This window comes from Alosa alosa, chromosome 7 (genome assembly GCF_017589495.1).
Source record: "Alosa alosa isolate M-15738 ecotype Scorff River chromosome 7, AALO_Geno_1.1, whole genome shotgun sequence".
Lineage (NCBI taxonomy): Eukaryota > Metazoa > Chordata > Actinopteri > Clupeiformes > Clupeidae > Alosa > Alosa alosa.
The window spans coordinates 7,559,349-7,584,331 of record NC_063195.1 but is presented as its reverse complement, the minus strand read 5'-3'; the positions used below and the strand labels follow the sequence as shown (position 1 = coordinate 7,584,331).

The 24,983-nt window shown below is 43.7% G+C and overlaps 1 protein-coding gene across 1 annotated transcript in view; it reads left to right on the top strand.

Moving 5' to 3' along the window:
- LOC125297303 (mucolipin-1-like) overlaps positions 1–24,983 on the top strand; it is a 50,817-nt gene that overhangs the window by 21,104 nt on the left and 4,730 nt on the right. Inside the window, exons 2-8 of the mRNA XM_048247587.1 lie at positions 9,830–10,080; positions 14,024–14,191; positions 21,794–21,950; positions 22,192–22,273; positions 23,233–23,329; positions 24,298–24,397; positions 24,643–24,749. Coding sequence (XP_048103544.1) covers positions 9,830–10,080; positions 14,024–14,191; positions 21,794–21,950; positions 22,192–22,273; positions 23,233–23,329; positions 24,298–24,397; positions 24,643–24,749 — 962 coding nt within the window. The remainder of the gene's footprint in view (positions 1–9,829; positions 10,081–14,023; positions 14,192–21,793; positions 21,951–22,191; positions 22,274–23,232; positions 23,330–24,297; positions 24,398–24,642; positions 24,750–24,983) is intronic.

The following is a 24,983-nucleotide window of genomic DNA, read 5'->3' as shown; positions in this document are numbered from 1 at the left end:
GAATGAAGGGAGTTTGCAAAAATTAGTCAATAAACGTTCTTAAAAAAAAAAAAAGTCAATAAACATTCTTAATTTTCGAATGTCTTTGTCAGGGAACATCTGACTTTTAAAAACCATAGGCCTGGTAGTAGCTCAGACAAGGAGTTATAAGATAAAGGCAATACCTTTTGTGTCACCTAATGCAGTTCAGTGAATTAGCAAGATACCATCAGAAGCCAACAATCATAAAGCACCTGTGCACGCGCGCTCTCTCCCCTGCGCATCAAAGTCAAAGTCAAAGTCAGCTTTATTGTCAATTTCTTCACATGTTCCAGACATACAAAGAGATCGAAATTACGTTTCTCACTATCCCACGGTGAAGACAAGACATATTTGACCAATTTTAAGTCCACAGACAAACATAACATTCAAGTAAACAAAAAAAGTAAGTAAATAAGTAAATAAGAGGGCACATATAATAATAATGAAAAAATAAGAGCAGCAAAATTTTGTTGACATTGTGCATAGACAGTCAATAAAATACTAGTGCAAATACTGTAAAATACTACAAAATACTGTTTGACCTAAGTAATAAAGAAAGTGGCATAGTGGTGCAAGTTATGTAAGAGCAGCAGAAGTGTTGTGTTTTCAGGACAACAACACCAAGTTGTAAAGTGTACAAGTGTGCAAGTGTTCAAGTGTGCAGGTGGAGTAGTGCAGGCGGCCATTGTGGGTCCAATGTCCAGGATGTTATGTAGCTGAGGGTGGAGGGGGGAGAGGAGGGAGAGAGTTCAGCATCCTTACAGCTTGGTGTATGAAGCTGTTAGTGAGTCTGGTAGTGCGGGAGCGCAGGCTTCTGTACCTCTTCCCAGAGGGCAGTAGATCAAAAAAGATTGTGAGCGGGGTGACTTGCATCACTCACAATTTTGGTCGCCTTTGGCGGGTGAGGTGGGTGGTGTAAATGTCCTTCAGGGGGGGAGAAGCACCAATGATCCTTCCAGCTGTGTTCACTATGCGCTGCAGGGCTTTCCTGTTGTATTCAGTGCAGCTTCCCCCACACAGCGATACAGCTGGAGAGGATGCTCTCAATGGTGCCTCCGGTAGAATGTGGTCATGATGGCTGGTGGAGCACTTGCTCGCCTGAGTTTTAGGAAGTACAGGCGGCTGAGCTCTCTTAGCCAGTGATGCAGTGTTGGTGGTCCAGGAGAGGTCTTCACTGATGTGCACCCCCAGGAATTTGGTGCTGCTCGCTCTCTCCACCACAGCACCGTCGATGGTCAGTGGCAGGTGTTGGGTGTGACCTCTCCGGAAGTCAACAACAATCTCTTTGGTCTTGCTGACGTTCAGCAGGAGGTTGTTGTCCCTGCACCACGTGGTCAGATGGTCGACCTCCAACCTGTATTGAGTCTAAATTAAGCCCTTGGTGATGAGACCCACCAGAGTTGTGTCGTCAGCAAATTTCACTATGTGATTGTTGCTGTAGGTTGCAGTGCAGTCATCGTCAGCAGGGTGAAGAGCAGCGGACTGAGCACGCAGCCTTTGGGGGCCCCTGTGCTCAGTGTGATGCTGCTTGAGGTATTGTTGCCAACACGTACTACTTGGGGCCTCTGACAGAGGAAGTCCAGTAGCCAGTTGCAGAGGTAGGTACTGAGTCCTAGTTTCTCAAGTTTGCAGATGAGTTGTTGTGGTATTATGGTGTTGAATGCAGAACTGAAGTCTATAAACAGCAATCTCACATATGAGTCTCTTTTTTTCCAGGTGGGTGAGGGCTGGGTGGAGGGCAGAGCAGATTGCATCCTCTGTAGACCCGGCTCGGTATGCAAACTGGAAGGGGTCCAGGGTGGGGGGAGAATGGCTTTGATATGTGACATGACAAGCCGCTCAAAGCACTTCATGATGATGGGTGTCAGCATAAAGCTGTCTGCGTGTTGTAGACTAGATTTGCGTGAGTTTTTTCTATCTGCTTTACTTTTGTGAGTTGCGACAACCTAGGCTATGTTATAGACGTTCTATGAGGTACCAGTATTTAGCTGTGTCACAAAACAATAAGCTTTGTCAGACTACTTTTAAAATGATATTCAGGGCTATATACATTTTAAACATTCGGGGCTGAAGACCCGACAAAGCCTTGCGTTAATTCTTCAGATGGGAAGACAACAACTGCAGTGAGTTGGGAGAGAGAAAGCAAGAACACATAGGCTACTACTGGCCAATCCTCTCCAATTGTTTAGAATTGGACTCTGGGCGTTTGGGAACAGCTGAGGGAGGAGGCTACTTGAAACTGCGAGTTTCGGTCGGTGTGAGCGAGCGGACTTTCAGTTGACAGTAATTAACACCCTTTTAAACAATCTAAGCTGTGCGAACGTCAGAGGGCAGTCTACGCTGATTCATCATAAGTGAGACACGAGGACAGCTGCATGCAATTCCTGTCAGCATAACAATAGAGGCTGTTGCTGAAGCGTCAGCCCTCGTTTCAGCCGTCCTCATGTAAGACGGACGCGGTCAAGACGAGCAAGTTTACCTGTGCAAGTTCACTGAGCACAGGCGCCGACAAAGGCAAAAATGTGCCATTCCACCATATCTGTTATCACCGGCCATCGCAGAAAACGGCATCATGCCAAAAGGGGCAGAAATCGCCTTAACCTCCAGCAACTTAAACGGTCCTTACCTACAAAAACCTCCTTCTCCATGGGCTTGTGGAACTGTCAATCCGCAGTCAACAAAACTGACTTCATAGCTGGCTATGCCAACCACCTTTCGTTGGAACTCCTTGCTCTCACTGAGACTTGGATCAAACCAGAAAACACTGCCACCCCGGCTGCACTCTCCACTAACCTTACACTATCCCCACACCCTCGCCTATCTGGGCGGAGGCGGGACGGGCCTGCTGATCTCCAACAAATGGAAATTCACCCCGCTACTGCCTTCAAACAAATATGTCTCATTCGAATTCCATGCCATCACAGTGATCGCCCCAGCAAAACTCTACGTGTTGGTCATCTACCGCCCTCCAGGCCAACTAGGTGACTTTATGGACGAACTTGACACTCTGCTGTCCTCCATCCCTGAGTATGACTGTCCGCTTCTTGTTCTCGGTGATATGAACATCCACTTAGATGCCCCAGGCTCAGCGGACTTTTTGGCCCTGATCCACTCCTTTGACCTCAAACTGGTTCAAAGCCCACCGACTCACAAAGCTGGCAAAGAGCTTGACTTGATCTTCACTCGGAACGGCAGCACAGACACCCTCATGGTGACGCCTCTCCATCTTTCTGACCACTTCTTCATCCAGTTCAACGTCAGCCTGACAGAACAGCCTCCGGCTCCTCAGCCGATGGTCACATTCCGCCGCAACATCCGGAACCTGTCTCCAACGCACTTCTCCTCTGTGGTTGCCTCCGGTCTACCTCCACTCAACACCTTCTCCTCTCTGGAGGTTAATGAGGCCACAGACTCGCTCTGCTCCACACTGACCTCGTGTGTCTAGACGAAGCTGTGCCCTCTTACCACAAGGCCAGCTCGATCCAAACACTCTCATCCATGGCTAAATCATACCCTCCGATCGCAGCGCACCAAACTCAGAGCCGCAGAGAGGAAATGGCACAAATCCAAACTAACTGATGACCTCAAAAACTACCAGACACTCCTGACCTCCTTCTCAGCCAGCATCACTGCTGCTAAGAGGCGGCTTTCTACAATGACAAAATCAACAGCTACAGACATTCAAAAACTTTTCTCAACCTTCAAATCACTACTCAACCCTCAGCTGCCTCCTCCTCCATCCAGCCTTACTGCAGATACCCTCGCCTCATTTTTTACAAACAAAGTGGCGGCAATCAGCAGTCAATTCTCTAAATGCTACTCAACGCATCTGACTCAGATACCGCACTCCTACAACCTCTAGGGACTGCTGGAACATCTTTTTCAGCATTCACGCCTCTCTCCGAGAGTGGAAGTATCTAGACTCCTGACATGCAGCCGTCCTACCACATGCTCGCTGGACCCTATACCTACGAGCCTACTTCAGTCCATCAGCCCGACCATCGCTCCAGCTATCACACATGTGATCAATGCCTCGCTAACCTCCGGCACATTTCCAACAGTGTTCAAAATGGCCCGGGTAACACCGTTACTTAAGAAAGCTTCTCTCAACCCTGCTCAAGTCAAGAACTACCGCCCTGTCTCACTCCTGCCTTTCCTATCCAAAGGCATTGAACGAGCAGTCTCCAAACAGGTCTCTGACTTCCTTTCACAGAACAGCCTTCTGGATCCAAATCAGTCTGGGTTCAAAAGCGCCACTCTACGAGCTTGGCTCTGCTGTCTGTAACAGAAGCCTTAAAAGAAGCCAGGGGCGACCGCCGGTCATCAGTACTCATTCTGCTTGACTTATCGGCTGCCTTTGACACGGTTAATCACCGCATCCTTCTCTCTATACTCGCTAACATGGGAATCTCGGTTCTGCTCTCTCCTGGTTTGCACAGGGCGCTCGTTTAACGTATCATGGCTTGGTCAGCTATCTGCACCTCACCATCTCACCACAGGGGTCCCCAGGGCTCAGTGCTGGGCCCCTTCTCTTTGCTATCTACACCACCTCCTTGGGACAGATTATCCGTTAAGCATGGCTTCTCATACCACTGCTATGCAGGCGACACACAGCTCTATGTGTCCTTTCCACCTGATGACCCCTTGGTTTCCCAGCACGGATCTCGGATTGCCTCTCAGACATAGCTACATGGATGAAGGCACACCACCTCCAGCTGAACCTCTCAAAGATTGAACTGCTGGTCCTCCCAGCTAAACCTACCATACACCACGACATCAACATCAAATTTGACTCCCTGTCTGTTTCACCTACCAGGACTGCAAGAAACCTAGGAGTTGTTCTCGACAACCAACTAAACTTCTCAGATCATGTTGCCTCAGTCGACCGGTCATGCCGTTTCGCACTCTACAACATCACGGAAAATCAGGACTTACTTGACTCAAGATGCTACCCAACTTCTGGTTCAAGCAATAGTCATCTCACGACTTCGACTACTGCAATGCCCTCCTGACAGGTCTCCCAGCCTGCGCGGTGAAACCACTTCAGATGATCCAGAACGCGGCACGCCTGGTCTACAACCAACCCAAAAGGGCACATGTTACCCCGCTGCTCATCCAGCTACACTGGCTAGCTATGGCGGCCCGCATCCAATTCAAGGCTCTAACGCTTGCCTACAAAGTAGTCTCCGGTTCTGCTCCCACCTACTTGAATGCCCTCATACAGACATACGCTACCTCCAGACCGCTGCGCTCCTCAGATCGACGACGCCTAGCTCTACCACCGGCACGCTCAAGCCAATCCAAACTTTTTCTCATCTGTTGTTCCTCGTTGGTGGAACACACTGCCAGTTCCTACAAGGGCAGGGACATCCTTCTCCATTTTCAAAAAACTCCTGAAGACCCAGCTCTTTAGAGAACATCTCCTCATAGCAACACTTACAACAAGTCTTACTGATCCTAGCACTCACCAGCTGTCTTAAACTGACAAGTAACTGTTAAAAACAGCACTCACTGATGCACTTATTCTTACTGTACTCTAATGTTTTTAAATTGTCCTAAAATTGTTGAGAATTGCTCTAAAACTTAAACTGTTTACCATGTTGTTAGTCGCTTTGGCTAAAAAAGCGTCAGCCAAATGTAATGTAATGTAATGGGAAGTGTCAGGAATTTTAATACGAGAGACTCTCTCATTGGTGGTTAGTATATGGAGTAGGGAATTGACAGCAACATATCCAATCACATTATGAGAGATGCTGAATTTAACATAAACTGCGATGTTTGATTTTAAATTAATATAAATTTAGCCGGGACTGTAAGCTGGCACACGTGGGTGCTCGATGTTTTCAGTGGGTGCCCGAGAGACGGAGCACCCACGGTATGGCGCCTATGACAAGCGTATCTCGCGGTTGCATCCATTACAAACAAACATGCAATGTGAACGTCTGGGATTGGGGAGAGCACTAATAAGCACGAAGTCATGCCTTAAAATGAAAAACACTCTATAATAATCAAAAAAATAAACGCTAATGAAGTAAACTTGTGACCATCAAAAATCGTTTATCGCCTGCAACTCCGTGATAACAGGACGTAACAGGAAGGCATTTGGCTGAGCAAAGGAGGTTAATATGCTCTATATTTTGTCCAAATGATGTCTGTCTATCATCGTTGCACTCGGAGAAAACCAGAATGTTTAATTTGTCCTGCGTTTCTTCTACGGCTGCAAACGGGATTCACTCACTGTTAACCAAATATTTCTTTATTAGGGCAGGGCAGGCATATTTCTGGCTATTAAATTATTTCTAAACCAGTCTGCTAAAGTCTGTAGTGAAGTCTGTGTAGGGTTTTCCAGCTTCATTTCTTTTTACGAGACACCCTGCTCACTTGAGACCTCTGCCGGTTGTTGCAGCGTCGTTTCAGCGTCACTGGAAAAATACAAATTAAAGTTGCGTGATGCCGCGTGATCCCGCGCGCGGACCGCGAGGAAAGCTGTCCAAGTCGAAGCACTGCCCACTGTAGGACAAATTTGCTTAACGCACTGGAAGAAAAATTTGCTTATTTTCAGGATGAGATCATAAGTCAAACATTTCTTAAATTAAGTCAAATGATTTCATGAGAGTGCTAGGTAAGTCTCTTTATACTGAAAACAATACAAACTAGTTTTGTATCTTGATATAAGATTAATAATCTTGGTTAGATGTCATTACATACACAGTTTTTGCAGTGTAATGCCAGTTGTCTGTGAACTGATCGGCTCGTTTCTGTGGCACATGAGTTGTATAATTCCTTCTCAGCTCTTGTGGAAAAGAAGATATCTCCTAATGTTGGAGTTCTGATGTTGGCTTCCCGTTATCATCCTCTCTGTTTCTGTTCATGGAGAATCTACAATCATTTTATTTTTTAGTTTGACATTTTACTTTTCTATTTGAGCCTTCTTTTTCCGCCATCCCTGCTTTCTTAGTTTGTGTTGCTCTTTTGTTAATTTCTTAACCTTTTCTTTCAGTGCTTTTATCTCCCTTGCGTGTCTTTTCTCCTTTCTCTCCCAGCTGCAAGGGCACGCTGGGTTGGAGTACTGTAGGCTCCTCAACAGCCTGGTCCAGAACACATTCTGGTGGGGTGTCTATTTCATTTAGCCATCTATTCTGCACAGCTCTGGACCTTTTCTTTGCTTTCCTCCAATACTTTCTGCGGTGCCTTTTTGCTCTGGGTCCTAATTCTCCTACTTGTTTTACTTTTTTGTTTTGGACCCTGTCCTTCCATTTCTGTCTCTCCTTTTCTAACTGCTGTTTACTGTCTAACTGTCCCTTCTGCGTTCTGGGTCACTGATAATTCTTTCTCTCCCTTTTCTCTGGTATTGTTTCTTTGTTTTTGCTCCTACACTGACAATTTTTGTCTAGCCATGTCTGCCTAGAGTACAGATAAAAACAATACTTTTTATGAGTTATTATAAGTTGGCATTTGGGTATATTAAGATGTTTTAAGTCAATCAACATGCATACTTAGATCATATTATCATGTTATGTAGTTGTTACTTAATGAGTATTTGGGAGCACTTTTCCACTCCGTCAGCTTACATGTCAACACCGTCAGACAGAATATCTGACAGAGTTGACGTCTGACGGAGTTGACAAAACCACATGTTTTTTTTAACTTAATCATGTGTAGTAGATGGTAGCCATTTTGATTTTCCTCAGTTGCCAACTGCCACTAAACTAAACCAAAATACCAACTTTTATTTCAAACTTCTTGATTGAATTCAGATCTACTTTGAAGACAGTGTTGACACATAAAAGCTGTGACCACAGGGATTTCAACGTGTTTGCTGAATATTTATTTTTTTAAAAAGCACTTACGAGACCATGTGTTGGACTGCTGCATCTATCAACAGAAAGAAGTCAAAGGGGGTCCTCAGGGTTAAAGCTGACCAAAATATGCCTGATTTATTTAGAATTTGGAAAATATCTGACGGAGTTGACATTAATTGAGGACAGATTTTGAAAGGCTGTTGTTAATGTATAAAATAATGCAATGTTCACTTTAAGTATTTTGTGATATTTTATTAAGCCATCCAATTAACCTCATAATCATATTTGTGCATTTTGGGCATTTTAAAACACTTTATTTTTGCAGTTTGATACTGTAACCTCTGCGTTCATTTGCATGGGCTTTCATAGTGCCGGTATTTTATGAAATTACTATGAAATAATATAAATATAGCCAAAAGGAAAATTGCAACATTTTGATGAAGGACATGTTTTGTCCCTTATCTCAAGAATCAGTGGTATATATATAATGGAAATGCAGATATGCTGTTAATACATAATGTTTTTGAACAATTTACTTAATGAGCTTCTAACAAACGTAGGCTGATGTATATTTTATGTTTTGGCCCTTCAGTAGAGTTAAAAATAAAATGGACACAACGAAATAACAAACACTTGATTTAAAAAAAAAAAATAGTCATTTAGATTAGAGAGATCTATGTAAAATATTGCATTAAATCACAGAAAATACAGTAACGTTTAGTGTCTGACGACCTCTGGCATAAAGATTCCCTTTGTGATATCATGGCGGAACACCAGATATTAGCCAATAGGGTCTTGGCCCGACCTCTGACTCACAGTCAGGGGTTCCGTGTGTCACCCTGGGGAAATGAAACAGGAAGTTCAACAACAGGAAAGGAATATGCTATTCTTCAAATAAACAGAAATGAACACACACACACACCACCTGTCACTTATGCAGCACAGGTATGTGTGTGAAAGGCCTTGTTGATCGCTGATAAAGCTTGAACCCACACAAAGGAATAATTGTTGGTATATGTAAAGAATGAATGTCTCCGATCATTGATAAAACCTGTGTGTGTGCATGCGCCTGTGATTTGTTTCCTTGTGTGTGTGTGTGTGTGAGTGTGACTAGATTGTCACATAGAATGTGATTGACAATACAGTGAGATTCTAGGTATCTGTGTGACAACAGTGATATGAAAAGGTGTAAATGGTTTGGGATGACAGGTATTGCTGTGTGTGTGTGTGTCTGACTGAGTGACATGTTGAACTTCTGCAGCGGTCTTTCAGGCATTCACTCTATATTGGTCTGTCATCTCTGATTGACAGGTTGACATCTGAGCCTGTGGAAGCCAATGATATCTCTCATATTATATGTCCCATGAACACTCCCTCAAGCACTCGGTGGAAAGTGCTGTTTGTGTGTGTGTGTGTGTGTGAGAGTGACTGATTTTTATATGGGAGCTTGACATCCTATTGTTGAATTCAGCACTATTTTGTACCTCTCTCTCCTTAACTGTTTTCAGACATGTCCTCCACATTATATAATGCGGGTCTTTGTCAAACAGATGTCCGACCCTTCAGGTGATTCAGATATGATGCTTACATGCAGGACATTATGTGTGAACGACACCGTCTTTCTTGAACATAATCTTTGTGTGGTTGAACATGCACATGAACAGAATCTCAACATGTTCTCTACTTCGTTCAGGCACGAGCTCACTTACATAATTGTAATTGTAGGAGGGGAGTGTGAGAGCCGCCCAGGTTCAGAGTTCCAAATGTCGGGATCATGCCCTGTCATGCTTGATCATCCATTTTTTTATGTATATTACTTTTTCTGATGTAAGTGCATGTTGTGTGTGATGTCTGCATGCTACTGAGACCTTGAATTTCCCCTTGGGGATCAATAAAGTATCTATCTATCTATTGATATGTTGTTCAGATATACGGCCCTTCTGCTTGATTTCCGCAGAACATGCTGACTTACACCTTACCCCCCCTTTCTCTCTCTTTCTCTGTAGAGAGGGATAAGCTGTCATCTCCTACCTCTCACCATGGCTCCAACAATGTGGGCAGCCATGTCGACTGTAACCATGACGACAGACTGTTGTCACCGTCGGGGGGCTGGGTGGGTGCAGAACAGGAAGAGGAAGCACTTCGCAGGAAGTTGAAGTATTTCTTCATGAGTCCCTGCGACAAGTTCCACGCCAAGGGACGCAAGCCCTTCAAACTGGGCCTACAGATCCTCAAGATCATCATAGTCACGGTTCAGGTACTACACATACAGACACAGACACACACACAGGATGCAAGCACTTCTAACTGGGCCTACAGATCGTCATAGATCATCACACACACACACACACACACACACACACACACACACACACACACACACTCACTCACTCACTCACTCACTCACTCACTCACTCACTCACTCACTCAAAGGATGCAAGCCCTTCTAACTGGGCCTACAGATCGTCATAGATCATCACACACACACACACACACTCAAAGGATGCAAGCCCTTCTAACTGGGCTTACAGATTCTCAAGATGATCATAGTCATGGCTCAAGTACCACACACACACATACACAGCAACCTTATGATTATGCCCCGGTCTGAGTAACCAAATGGTGGTGACCTTGAAAGGAACACGCCACCCAATGTCAGTAGTAATATATGTTCTTACCTTAACTTTCACGAGTTGAGTCCAAGGCTTTGAACCGATTCATGGAACGAAAACGAAAACCAGAAACTTTTGCCATTTTGCTAGGAACAGAAACGAAACCAGAAACTTTATGATTATTTTATGTTCCGGAACAGAAACGATTTTTAAAAATAGTGGTAACCGGTTAATACCGGTTCTTTTTTTGTTCCTGGGAAAGTTTTGAGTCTTCAGTGAAATGGTGAGGGTCACCACCTGTCATTCAATGAATGCATGGAGAGTGCAGACAGACAGAGCTTGCCACTAGCAGGCAATCAAAAGGCCTATTAAGTCTCCAAATCTCAATGATTTCATTTCACCTGTTTTCTCTTTTTACTAGGCCGTGACGAACATTGTTGGAAAACCCTAGCATTAACATTAAGGTTACAGCTTTAATTTATTTGGATAAACATAATAGTCCTCATTTTGGCATTTAGACAATGGGAAGGCATCCAAGAATCCAATATTACTACAGTACCCACCAAAAATATACTTTTTTTGTTTGACCAGGAAACTATTTAGGCTAAAGGCTGTATGAAGACACTGGTGCAGCTTGTATAAAGCAGAGGCCTAGTGTTTGTTTGCTGTAGGATAGAGTCTAAAAGACAATATTGTGACTATTAATAGCCGCTTTTGAAAGCATACGATGTTATTTTTTCCGACAGCTGACATGGAACGTTATTAACCGGTTTTGGAACAATATTTTTTTGTTCTAACCGGTTCGGGAACGTCAATTTTAGGGTGGGAACCAAAACCAGAAACGTTAAAATACTGTTTCTGTTCAGAACGAACCAATTGACAAAAAATCTGGTTCAAATCCCTGGTTGAGTCATACCTCTCCCATGTCGGTACGTGTGCACTCAAACGCTCTGGTGCGCAGCGCGAATGTGTTAGCATGTTGCTATGCTAGCGGGCTCAGACGTAGCCAGACGTAGAAGTAATCAAAAACATCCACGTTTTCCCGACTTAAATACAGTTACACGAGTAGTTGATTAAAATGTCTACGGTCAAACAACATGAAACGTGGCGATTTTCCAAGCGAATAAAGAGGAGAACTACAATGTTTGGCGCAATAGCAGGTGGGAGTACTTCGACCTAGCATAGTAATATTAATTAACACCTAATTGTAGATCCTATCCACCACAGAGTTTAGAATCCATGCTTGATCGACCCCTCAGCCTCCCCCTCCCTTCTGAGCGAGAGAGAGGCACACACACTAGAGATGCGCTGATGGGCTATTATTTCAACCATAACTGCATAGCAAAACTTATCATCCATCCGCCACCCATCAGCACTAAAGTTTTTTGACCAATTTTCAAAACCGCAAAAATGGGTGATGCAGCGCTCCTGACGTGAGGCTAGAAAGCTCTTGCCTGTTCTAGAAAGACTGATCCAATGCAGCAAATATATTAAAAGGCTAAAGTAATGTTGTAGCCTATCCCCAGAATATCAGCAGCAAACTCAGTCTCAGTCTCGCAAAACAGTCTCCAAATAAAACGCACATCGGCATGTTGCCTATTCTGCCAGCTTGTGCAAATATATCTCAAAATGCTTGATTGCATTGCATTCTCCACATTTTTAGCTAAATTTTCATGTAGCCTACCACATCAGCATTTTTGTTCAGTGAATCTTTTGTAAATTGCTTTACAAATACCGTCGGGCCTATAGGCCTATTCCCTGGCTTGCCTCAGCTTCGGTCACGTCCTTTTACAATTTTATCATTGTAATACAAAACGCAATTTACCACATAATTTCAACATGCTGCTGGCCTACTAATAAATGCCTATTGTACTTTATTTTTTGCAAAAAGAAAGAAATCCTTTATCCATTCATATTATAGGCTACTTTACGCACCGTCATGTCAGGGTGACACATATGACAAGCCTGTTCTGAAGACTCCCATTTATTTTGACTGCATGGGAAGAGAGTGCGTATTTTTCAGACAGACAGCGCAATTCATTTTATACCAGCAGGCCGATCGGACAAACACCTCGATATTAAAAAAATGAAATCCATTCATTCTGAAAGTCCACCGCACAACAGTGCAACGTGCATGTTCACATTTTTAGTAACAACCGCCAAACTTGCTTGCTTGCCTTACACATCTAGCCTAAGTTTTCCGACTACTTTTCTTTCTTTTTCTGCTGTGGATGTTATTGAGTTTGTAGAAGTTTTAGCTCTTACGTTCTGAACATCTCGCACTGCCATCGCCCAATGTCATTTCTGAGTCACTCTCTGTCTCTCTTTTAAATGCCTATTCCCTGAATGGTAGGCTACAATTACTAGTGTTTTATATATAGGCTAATATCGAAACAAAATAACCCAGCCATCTAGGATATAACACAGGTTGAACCAACGTGAAGTTGGTATAGGGAGGTGAATGTGTGTAAACATCTGTAGATGACTCAGAAATGACATCTAAAGACAAGGAGTGAATAGTGGCAAGAGGCAAGCCTGCTGACAAGGGCCCGACGCTATTGTAAAGCAATTTACAAAAGATTCACTGAACAAAAATGCTGATGTGGTGACAATTTAGCTAAAAATGTTTAGAATGCAATCAAGCATTTTGGACGATATATTTGCACAAGCTGGCAGAATAGGCAACATGCCGATGTGCGTTTTATTTGGAGACTGTTTTGCAGAGACTGAGTTTGCTGCTGATATTCTGGGGATAGGCTACAACATAGCCAATGTAGGACTTCAGGCTTTTAATATATTTGCTGCATTGGATCAGTCTTTCTAGAACAGGCAAGAGTTTTCTAGCCTCACGTCAGCAGCGCTCCATCACCCATTCATTAAAACAACCAGCGGATGGTGGGCGGGTGCGGTTTTGAAAATTGGTCAAAAAACGTTGGTGCAGATGGATGATAAGTTTTGCTATGCAGTTATGGTTGAAATAATAGCCCATCAGCGCATCTCTAGTGTGTGTGCCTCTCTCTCGCTCAGAGGGGAGGGGGCGGCTGAGGGGTTGATCAAGCATGGATTCTAAACTGTGTGGTGGATAGGATCTACAATTAGGTGTTAATTAATATTACTACGCTAGGTCGAAGTACTCCCAAGTGCTATTGCACTACACATTGTAGTTCTCCTGTTTATTCACTTGGAAAATCGCCACGTTTCCTGTTGTTTGACCGTAGACATTTTAATCAACTACTCGTGTAACTGTATTTAAGTCGGGAAAACGTGGATATTTTTGATTACTTCTACGTCTGGCTACGTCTGAGCCCGCTAGCAGAACAACATGCTAACACATTCACGCCGCGCACCAGAGCGTTTGAGTGCACTTACCGACACAGGAGAGGTCTTAGGCCCTACTTAACTCGTGAAAGTTAAGGTAAGAACATATATAACTACTGACATTGGGTGGCGTGTTCCTTTAAGGAGGAGAACACGGCGTCCTTTAAGCACCTCTTCCTCCTTCTCCCCCCCCTCTCTCTGTCTCAGCGAGTCTTGTTTGGTCTGAGTAACCAGATGGTGGTGACCTTTAACCCCCTCTCTCTGTCTCAGCTGGTGTTGTTTGGTCTGAGTAACCAGATGGTGGTGACCTTTAAGGAGGAGAACACGGCATCCTTTAAGCACCTCTTCATCAGGGGCTACGCGGAAGGCTCCGGAGACACCCTAGCCGTCTACACGCAGGCCGACGTCTACGACCGCATCTTTTATGCCATCGAGCAGGTAACCTCACCTCCGCCCCACCTCTGACCTCAGGTCACCTAAGCTTCGCCGACCTCTGACCCTTGACCTTGTGCCCTTCAGAGGCTCACTGGTGTGTGTCACTGCCTGATGTGAGTCAAGAAAGCTCAAGTGTAGACCGTTACGGCAAAACGTCATAATGTAAACGTGACGATTATGGCAAAATGTCATAATGTAAATGTAACGATTATGGTAAAACACCAGAACGTAAACAGAGACAGTTTGGGACGACAGGGACGACACCAGGCTTAAAAGTGCTCTAAGCGATGCTACACAGCTTCTAAAAACAGCTAAAACATTTTTTATCACATACAGCCAAACATTTTTTATCACATACAGCCCAAAAACAGCAACAAAAACATCTTGGTCCAGTCTGGACCATAAAAACATAACAAACTGTTCCAGCCAATCACCGATGAGATGCACATTTAGGAGTGTTTCAATTGCACGGGAGGGAGAAGGTGGGAGTAACAAGCTAGCTCTCTGTTTTGTTTGAACGGCAACATTGCTTAGAGCGCCTTTTAATGTTCAGGAACCTTTCCTGACGAAAACGGCACCATTACAGTCAGGCATAACGCAGCGCAAGGATTAAAGTTCTCCGTCATAGGACGGATTTCCATCAATTTGATTTTAGAAATGTCATATATGAGATCGATGCAGATCAGATAAGAAAAAAAATAGGAGGGGGGGGGGGGTTATCACCTTTGCTTTTCCAAAGAACACGTATGGAGGACTAGATAGATAGATAGATAGATACTTTATTGATCCCCGAGGGGAAATTCAGGACTATAACGGTCTAAAAGTTGGATTATAGTGACACATTAGATACAGCTGATGAGGTTGGCCAATCCGTTTAACTTTTTTGGATATGATATTGTGAGCTCTATGTGCGAATTCGGAGAAGCGTGCGGTGACCATACATTTTGGTAGGGCAGAAAGACAGAAAGACTTTTTTTAATAGCCTATCATTTTGAGCTACATTAAAATGACATATTTTACAGGACTTTGCTGTATGCTTAAATCATGTCACAGTCAGAATTGTAGATCAGTAACACATCAGTTAAGTTTGCACCGTTCTCATCACGTTAAACAGCGAAGCATAACAAAACTTTTTTTGTTTTGTTCTGTCTGGCCTGCTGCTAACTATCTAATATTTTTAAGTAGTTGGGTTTTATAACTGCAACTCAAGACAGCTGGGTGTTATGGATAATTGTCTGACCACTCGCTGTAGAAACTAGGCTATATTATAGGATATACCTCATTCTCTGCAGCAACCATGCCATACCTTTGAACACCGTTGCTTTCTCATTTTTGCGCTGTCAAAAGATGCTATTAAATCCACTAGAAGCTAAACCAAGGAAGACACCAGGGTTAGCTAACGTATCTTCTAATTTCAACCTAATTTAACAGAAACTCAACACGGTTAACAGGTGCAACACTACTCGCCATTTCTGCATCTTGAAATGAAACGATAGGCCTAATTTATAACTGGCGGAATAATTTGAGTAGTTCTAGAATATGACCATGGGGCAGACTACTTTACGACCATACAGGCGCTCTTTTAGCGGATTGCAATCCTCTTTAAAGCCGCCAGGGTTATGCGATAAATTATTGAGGAATGCGATCGTCGAGGTGCCCTGCCCCAACATTGCATGACACATTACACTCAACGAGAATCGCCATCATCATCCAAAAGTTGATGTCAATAGACCAAAAATAGTTGGAAAGCCTACAGAAACTATAGATAATTAATGTGACAATCACATTATTAAAAGTAGACTTGGAGCAATGATTTACTGAAGAACTATTTTTTGTGGAGGATGCTTCAGGTAGTTCGCTGCCCCACCTGCCCATATGGACCGCACGCTCCTGAGGAGGCTGTGTTCTTTCCGTGCATCAATGTAGACAATTTCTTACTATCGCGAACTCTTGTCAGGGGAGGTCATTCATTTTGGGTGTCACCTATGACTTAAACAGATAGCCTTCTATGCCACCCGATGTAGGCTACTATTATTGTTACAGTTTTTAATCAATGCAACTAACATTATGTGTAAAGCGGCCTTAATATAAACCGTAGCCTATGCAATTTATTATCCCGTCTGTTATGACATGTACAACAATGTTTTTCACAATTTGCGACGGAAGGTTTTGACTGAGCGTGTTGGCATAAAAAAAATAATAATATCACTGTCATCATCGCGAACTGTTAGGGGTTAGTTTAGGGGTTGTTGTGACGCACAGACAGCCTTTTAGCCTATTTTGCTTAGGCCTCACTTTTAACGACAGTAGGTTGTGAGTGTATGTTGACAAAAAATAACCATACAATTAAAATAGTCAACTTAAAACTTTGCTATAAAATATTATTAATTTATAGCACAAAACCATAACCAATAGGCCTACCAGAACCTCGCATATTAGCGTCATGATTTGTGTGCGTCTATTTGGCAAGGCCACTAGCTGTCATGGATGTGTTGTTGCTAAAGGAAGGCAGGTGTCAAAAGTTAAAAAATAAATGGAGATGGGCAGCTGTTGGAAACGGGGGAGAACTAACAAGCCATGGTGTAAAGAAATTAAAGTGCCAGAGGTTTGCTTTTGCGCGGTTCTCTGCAAGAAAATTGTTTATGGATGCAATAGGAAAACGTTTTAGCACGCCACCAATCAGAAGACCGCCATAAGGTTAACGTTTGTGCACTTCAGGACATCTTACCTACCTGGTGCAACTAGCCACCACGACAGAGGTAGGCTACGTTTATCTATGGCTGACCGTTTTTACGTTTAGAAAGTAGGCTACGCATGTTCTTTCATAGCGCAACACGACCTGTCCCTCACCATATCGCAACCTCTTGTCAACCTTACACAATCTGTTGCTGAAGACAAAAGCACCGTCTCCAGATTGTCGTTATCTTGGAAAACTGAGTTGTCAAAAACTGAGTTGTCAAAACTACCATGTTTTCATTAAATGCGGTTGAGGCAACAAATGGAAATATGAACAATATCTAGAATGTTCTGGTTCGTTACTTTGATGAGGAAATGGGAAGTCTTGCAAACTTGATTTTATAGATTTTACTTGGTGTTGAATTGCATATTAACAAGAAAAAAATCTCCCCTTTAAACACTTTTGGCCTGAAGTAAGTAAATAAGAGTGCGTTAAAGCCTTTCTACAATATTGCTGCAGTAGAAAAAAACAGCAATGGCTAATCAGCAATGGTCAGGGATGGTACTAAAATATATTTTTGTTCATCAGGAAAACTCTATCTCAATCAAGAACACTCTCAATTTGCCTTATTCACATGGCGGCCATTGGCGGCTAAAACGAGGCTACAGGGTACACAAACCATAGGATTGTTATGTTCTATGCATTCACCTGTAGGTGGCATTAATTATATAGTAAGTGTATCCTGTAGCCTCGTTTTGGTTTAAACAATGGCCGCCGTGTGAATAAGGCGAATACTCCCTTTACTTTGCTGTTTGCATCTTTTTGTACATTAAAACCAATAGGTCAGCGATGCATAAAGGGGTGCTATCTCTATAGGTAGATAAGAACAACGTATGACTTATGGCCTGAAAAAAGTTCAGTCAAACGATTTTTTTTCACTTTAATCCCTGAACGTACTCTTAACTACAGTGGTTGGCATATCTCAATTGTTAGAATACTGCAATTCTTAATTAACTACGGTCGCTAGCTCATGAGAACTACAACTAGTGCAGCAAAACATCATAGAGGGAAAACATCATAGTGTAAACAAAAATGATTACGGCAAAACACCATAATGTAAACATAGATGATTACGGCAAAACGTCATAATGTAAACATTCAGGTACATCAGGTACAGACTCAGTCATCTTTCACTGAAAGGCAACCAATCATTGTGTTTTTGTTCATTTGAGTTTCAGAGATGTAGTGGACAGATGTAATGGGATGAAGTGGACAGTGACACCTGTGTGTGTGTGTGCGTGCGTGTTTCATTGACGATGACTACTACAGATTTAGGTTCTCTGCGTACGTGTTCCAATAATTATGTCCTAAGCGGCCTCCCATATAAAAATCATGCTAGGCCACCCCGTTCTCTCTCTCTCTCTCCCTCCATCCCTCCCTCTCTCTCTCTCCCTCCCTCTCTCTCTCTCAGCTCTGTTATGTAACGGTGCTCTTGTGACTGTACTCGGTATAGTTTATAGGTACCCTATATATTTACTTCTGTACACTCTCTCTCTCTCTGTCTCTTGCTCTGTTATCAATATGCTGACTGCTTCTATGTAGGTGTTTTGTATAGTGGTCAATGTCTTTATTGTATAGTGGTTAAACACCTGATATTGTTTTAATGTTTCAATAAAGGAGTGTTAAGCCCCCTCTCTCTCTCTCTATTTCTCTCTTTCTCTCTCTCTCTTTCTCTCTCTCTCTCTCTCTCTCTCTCTCTGTCACCTATACACTGATTCCTCTTCTATGTTGTGGCTCTCCTGACCTCACGAGACCTCGTAGTGCAGCTGTCACATTGTTCCTGTTATCTATGTACCAAGGGACTAGATGGTTATCAGCGACAGTACGACACAGAACAACTTAATTGCATTTTTCACCGAAATTTTGTTTTGTGTGAAAACGGACAATAAAGTTGTCACATAGTACTTGTGAGCACAAAGGGGAATATTTACCTGAGGTAAACTATACCTGCCATATGGCCACAAGTCTTATGTAACTGCTATAATGTGTGGGATGTCCCAGATAGCAAGAGGCTGGCGGACCACTATCGGTCCATTGGGGGCATAGCTGGCGGTCCGCTGGCATTTTGCTCATCGGTTCTCTGCCGGGTTGCAGACAAATTGCCCAATATTTTGCCACTATTGGTCTAAAATCGTTTTCATTTGTTTAGTTATACTCCATATATAATTTTATGAACTTTTCTTAATATTCATGACAAGTTCAATTTAAAGAGATGGTGGTCCAACAGCGGACCACAAGTGGCATGCCACCGGTGGCATACCACCAACGGTCCGCTATCTGCCAGTCTGATTTTGCTATCTGGGGTGGTTCTGATCTGATCCGTGACTGAGCTGGTTCTGTATGCTGTATGCTGATGCAGTTCTAATCAGACTCAGCACTGGTAATAGATGGCTGTGTATTGGCATGTGCTTACGTTTGGACTCATAAGGAACTGGGCTAGCATGCAGTAGCGTAGTGATTAAGGAGCTGGGCTAGCATACAGTAGAGTAGTGATTAAGGAGCTGGGCTAGCATGCAGTAGCGTAGTGATTAAGGAGCAGGGCTAGCATGTAGTAGTGTGGTGGGTAAGGAGCTGGGCTAGCATGTAGTAGCGTAATAGTTAGGAGCTGGGCTAGCATGCAGTAGTGTGGTGGGTAAGGAGCTGGGCTAGCATGCAGTAGAGTAGTGATTAAGGAGCTGGGCTAGCATGTATTACCGTAATGGTTAGGAGCTTGGCTAGCATGCAGTAGTGTGGTGGGTAAGGAGCTGGGCTAGTATGTAGTAGCGTAATGGTTAAGGAGCTGGGCTAGCATGCAGTAGTGTAGTGATTAAGGAGCTGGGCTAGCATGTAGTACCGTAATGGTTAGGAGCTGGGCTAGCATGTAGTAGCGTAATGGTTAGGAGCTGGGCTAGCATGCAGTAGTGTGGTGGGTAAGGAGCTGGGCTAGCATGCAGTATTGTGGAACTGGGCTAGCATGCAGTAGTGTGGAACTGGGCTAACATGCAGTAGTGTAGTGATTAAGGAGCTGGGCTAGCGTGCAGTAGTGTGGTGGGTAAGGAACTGGGCTAGCGTGCAGTAGTGTAGTGGTGACTAAGGAACTGGGCTAGCATGCAGTAGTGTGGTGACTAGGGAGCTGGGCTAGCATGCAGTAGTGTAGTGGTTAAGAAGCTGAGCTAGCATGTAGTAGCGTAATGGTTAGGAGCTGGGCTAGCATGCAGTAGTGTAGTGGTTAAGGAGCTGGGCTAGCATGCAGTAGTGTAGTGATTAAGGAGCTGAGCTAGCATGCAGTAGTGTGGAACTGGCCTAGCATGTAGTAGCGTAATGGTTAGGAGCTGGGCTAGCGTGCAGTAGTGTGGTGGGTAAGGAGCTGGGCTAGCATGCAGTAGTGTGGAACTGGGCTAGAATTTAGTAGTGTGGTGGGTAAGGAGCTTGGCTAGCATGCAGTAGTGTAGTGGTTAAGAAGCTGAGCTAGCATGTAGTAGCGTAATGGTTAGGAGCTGGGCTAGCATGCAGTAGTGTAGTGGTTAAGGAGCTGGGCTAGCATGCAGTAGTGTAGTGATTAAGGAGCTGAGCTAGCATGCAGTAGTGTGGAACTGGGCTAGCATGTAGTAGCGTAATGGTTAGGAGCTGGGCTAGCATGAAGTAGTGTGGTGGGTAAGGAGCTGGGCTAGCATGCAGTAGTGTGGAACTGGCCTAGCATGTAGTAGCGTAATGGTTAGGAGCTGGGCTAGCGTGCAGTAGTGTGGTGGGTAAGGAGCTGGGCTAGCATGTAGTAGTGTGGTGGGTAAGGAGCTGGGCTAGCATGCAGTAGTGTGGAACTGGGCTAGCATGCAGTAGTGTGGTGGGTAAGGAGCTGAGCTAGCATGCAGTAGCGTAATGGTTAGGAGCTGGGCTAGCATGCAGTAGCGTAATGGTTAGGAGCTGGGCTAGCATGCAGTAGTGTGGTGACTAGGGAGCTGGGCTAGCGTGCAGTAGTGTGGTGGGTAAGGAGCTGGGCTAGCATGCAGTAGTGTGGAACTGGGCTAGCATGCAGTAGTGTGGTGACTAAGGAGCTGGGTTAGCATGCAGTAGTGTGGTTGGTAAGGAGCTGGGCTAGCATGCAGTAGTGTGGAACTGGGCTAGCATGCAGTAGTGTAGTGGTTAAGGAGCTGGGCTAGCATGCAGTAGTGTGGAACTGGGCTAGCATGCAGTAGTGTAGTGGTGACTAGGGAGCTGGGCTAGCATGCAGTAGTGTGGTTGGTAAGGAGCTGGGCTAGCGTGCAGTAGCGTAGTGATTAAGGAGCTGGGCTAGCGTGCAGTAGTGTGTTTCATGGAAAGTATATGTTAATTTTGAATTTGATGTCAGCAACATGTTTTAAAAAAAAGTTGGGACGGGAGCATGTTTACCACTGTGCTGCTTCACCTCTTCATTAAACACAATTCTGTAAATGTTTAGGAAATGAGGAGACCATTTGCTACAGTTTTGAGAATTAAATGCAGACAGGCCATCTTAGCACCTGGACTCTTCTTATATGGAGAAATACTATTTAAATATGTGCAGAATTCATTTTGGCATTGTTTTTTTGTTGAAATATTCAAGGTCGTCCCTGGAAAAGACATTGGCTGGATGGCAGTATATGTTGCTCAAAACCTGTAAACATCATTCAACTCTGTTATTGTCAATTCTGTTACTAGATTACACAGATTGATGATAACAGATTTAACAGAGTTGACAGTTGTTTTTCTACACTGGAAATGTACCTGCATTTATACAATGACCCATGTACAATAACCTCTCTCTCTTTCTTTCTTTCTTTCTTTCTTCCTTCCTTTCTTTCTTTCTCTCTCTCTCTCTCTCTCTCTCTCTCTCTCTCTCTTTCTCTCTCTCCCTCTCTCTCTCTCTCTCACAGTATCTGTCATTACCCCAGACCACAGTGGGCAGGTATGCCTATGTGTATGGCGTAGGTGTGAACTCCAGCGCCCTCTCTCTTTGCCAGCAGTACTACAAAAAGGGTCGCATCGACCCAGCAAACGACACTTTCAGCATAGACCCAGAGGTGGTCACAGGTACAGACAGAAACACACACACACACGCATACACACACACACGCACACGCACACACACAGGTGGTCACAGGTACACACACACACACACACACACATTTCCACTCTTGTGTTGTCAGTCCCTAGCACAACTGGAAATATGTATTTTGAAATAAATATGGATTCTTTGTAGTAACTGAGAAAGTTTTATGATAATGTTTAGATGTGTGTCTCTCTCTCTCTCTCTCCCTGTGTGCGTGTGTAGATTGTGTAGGAGTGAACCCTCTCTCAGTCCCTCCTACATCTCTGAGTAATAGCTACCGAAACTTCACACTCAAGTTCCACAAGTAAGCAACACACACACACAGACACACACACACACAAAGTAAGCAACATAGACACACACACACACACACACACGCCAGGGTTGGAATTCCATGGTGGCCACGACGGCCCTTTGCGTTGGCCGTGATGCCCCTTTTAAAATTGGAGTTTCACAGGCCACCATGGTCTTGGTGCCCCCTTCTTTCTATAGTCTGCTTTTTACCCGACTAAAGGCTAAATAAATTTAGCCTTTCATTTGGCCTGTCAAAATGATCTTAGCTTTCACAGCGCAAATTAGTTTAGTCTTTTACGTAGTGGAGAAAGTGACAGCGCACGGCAAGAAAGCGTCCAAATTCACCCATTCTTCTCTGTTGAACTACTTGTGAAGTAGCCTACTCATCAAATACAAATTGTTCAATAGATGATTTCATGGCCAGGCCATGAGAAAGTAAATGTTAAATATAGCCTAGAAATCTGTAAATAGTAAAATCAGATAATTTATAGTTCTATGTAATACGTCATGTTTCATGTTTTTGTAATGTTTCATACAGTAATGCAGGTCCACTGCTGTGAATAGGCTAAATACAACTTTGATCATGTTTATAGCCTACTACTCTATAGTTAACCTTGGCCTTGGTGCCCTACTGAAGGCTAAGTGGCCCCCTAAAATTATGAAATTCCAAGCCTGACACACACACACACACACACATGCGCGGTTAGACTCACAAAAACAAATTAAGTTCATACAAATCTTTGTAACCAAAAGCTTGACTTACTAGACATTTTGTAAATATTAATATGAAACTAGTGACATTTTGTGGAAAAATTATAAATTCAGAAATAGAATAAATAAATGATATTCTAAACTCTCCCTCTCTTTCTCTTCCCTCTACCTTTCTCTCTCTGTCTTTCTTCCCTCTACCTCTCGCCCTCTCTCTCTCTCTCTCTCCCCCTCTTTCTCTCTCTTTCTCTATCCCTTTAGGCTCATTAATGTAACTATTCAGTTCCAGTTGAAGGCCATTAACCTACAGACCATCATAAACAATGAGATTCCTGACTGTTACACTTTCCTCATCACAGTGAGTCCTTGACACACACTCAAGCACACACACACACACACTCAAGCACACACACACACACACACACACTCAAAGGATGCAAGACCTGTATATAAATCCAAGTCTGAATGAAACACATTGTGTATGCTATGGAGAAAAAAATAATGCAGACATTATAGTCTTAGTTATGGTAACACACACACACACACACACACACACACACCACGAAACCACCATGAAGAATGAGATTCCTGACTGTTACACACAATTGATGGAAGGTGCTGGTGCTCTAAACTGAATGTAGTTTAAAGCTGATGATACACAAGGTTACTTTTTGAGCAATGTTGTAAGGCACTGCTGTTGCTTGGGTATATTCCAATAAGGCACTGCTCTTCCTTGGATATATTCCCATAAGGCACTGCTCTTGAACACTGTGGGTATATTCCCATAAGGCACTGCTCTTGAACACGGTTGCTTATGTATATTCCCATAAGGCACTGCTGTTGCTTGGGTATATTCCCATAAGGCACTGCTCTTGCTTGGATATATTCTCATAAGGCTCTGCTCTTGCTTGGGTATATTCCCATAAGGCACTGCTGTTGTTTGGGTATATTCCCATAAGGCACTGCTCTTGAACGCTGTTGCTTGGGTATATTCCCATAAGGCACTGCTCTTGAACACTGTTGCTTGGGTATTTTTCCATAAGGCATTGCTCTTGAGCACTGTTGCTTGGGTATATTCCCATAATATAATGTTTTGCAAACTTTACTTAACAACAATAGGGAGCGTTTCATCCAATGAGAACACATGGAACCAGTGATGTGGTGCATGTAGCATCATCTCATCTCTCTCTCTCTCTTCCTCTCTCTCTCTCTCTCTCTCTTCCACTCTTTATCTCTCCCTCTATCGTCTCTCTCTCTCCCTCTCTCTTCCTCCCTCTCTTCCTCTCTTTATCTCTACCCTCTCTCTCTCTCTCTCTCTCTCTGTAGATAGTGCTGGATAACAAGGCCCACAGTGGGAAGGTGAAGATCAGTCTGGATAACCACGCCTTCATTAAGGAGTGCAGAGACCCCAGCGTCTCTGGCCACGGTAAGACAGCTGTGTGTGTGTCTGCGTGCATGCGTGTGTGTGTGTGTGTGTGTGTGCATGTGTATGTGTGTGTACATGTGAATGTATGTACAAGTGAATGTGTGTGTGTATGTTACTATATGTAAGGACATATAAGCTCCAACATGCGTGTGTGTGTGTGTGTTACTATATGTAAGAACATAAGCTCAAACGTGTGTGTGTGTGTGTGTTCATATGTGTGTGTGTGTGTGTGTGTGTGTGTGTAGCGGAGAACTATGCGCGTGTGGCCTTTGACGTGGCCGTCTCAGTAGTGTGTCTGCTGTCCCTGCTCCTCTGTGGGAGGTCAATCATCAGAGGCATCGTACTGCAACAGGTAACACACACACTCCTATACACACACACACACACCTATACACACACACACAAACACACACTCACATTCACTTGCACATACATTCATATAGACACACACACACACACACTCACATTCACTTGCACATACATTCATATATAGACACACACACACACCTATACACACACATTCACATTCATATATATATACACACACACACAAACACACACACACTCACATTCACTTACACATACA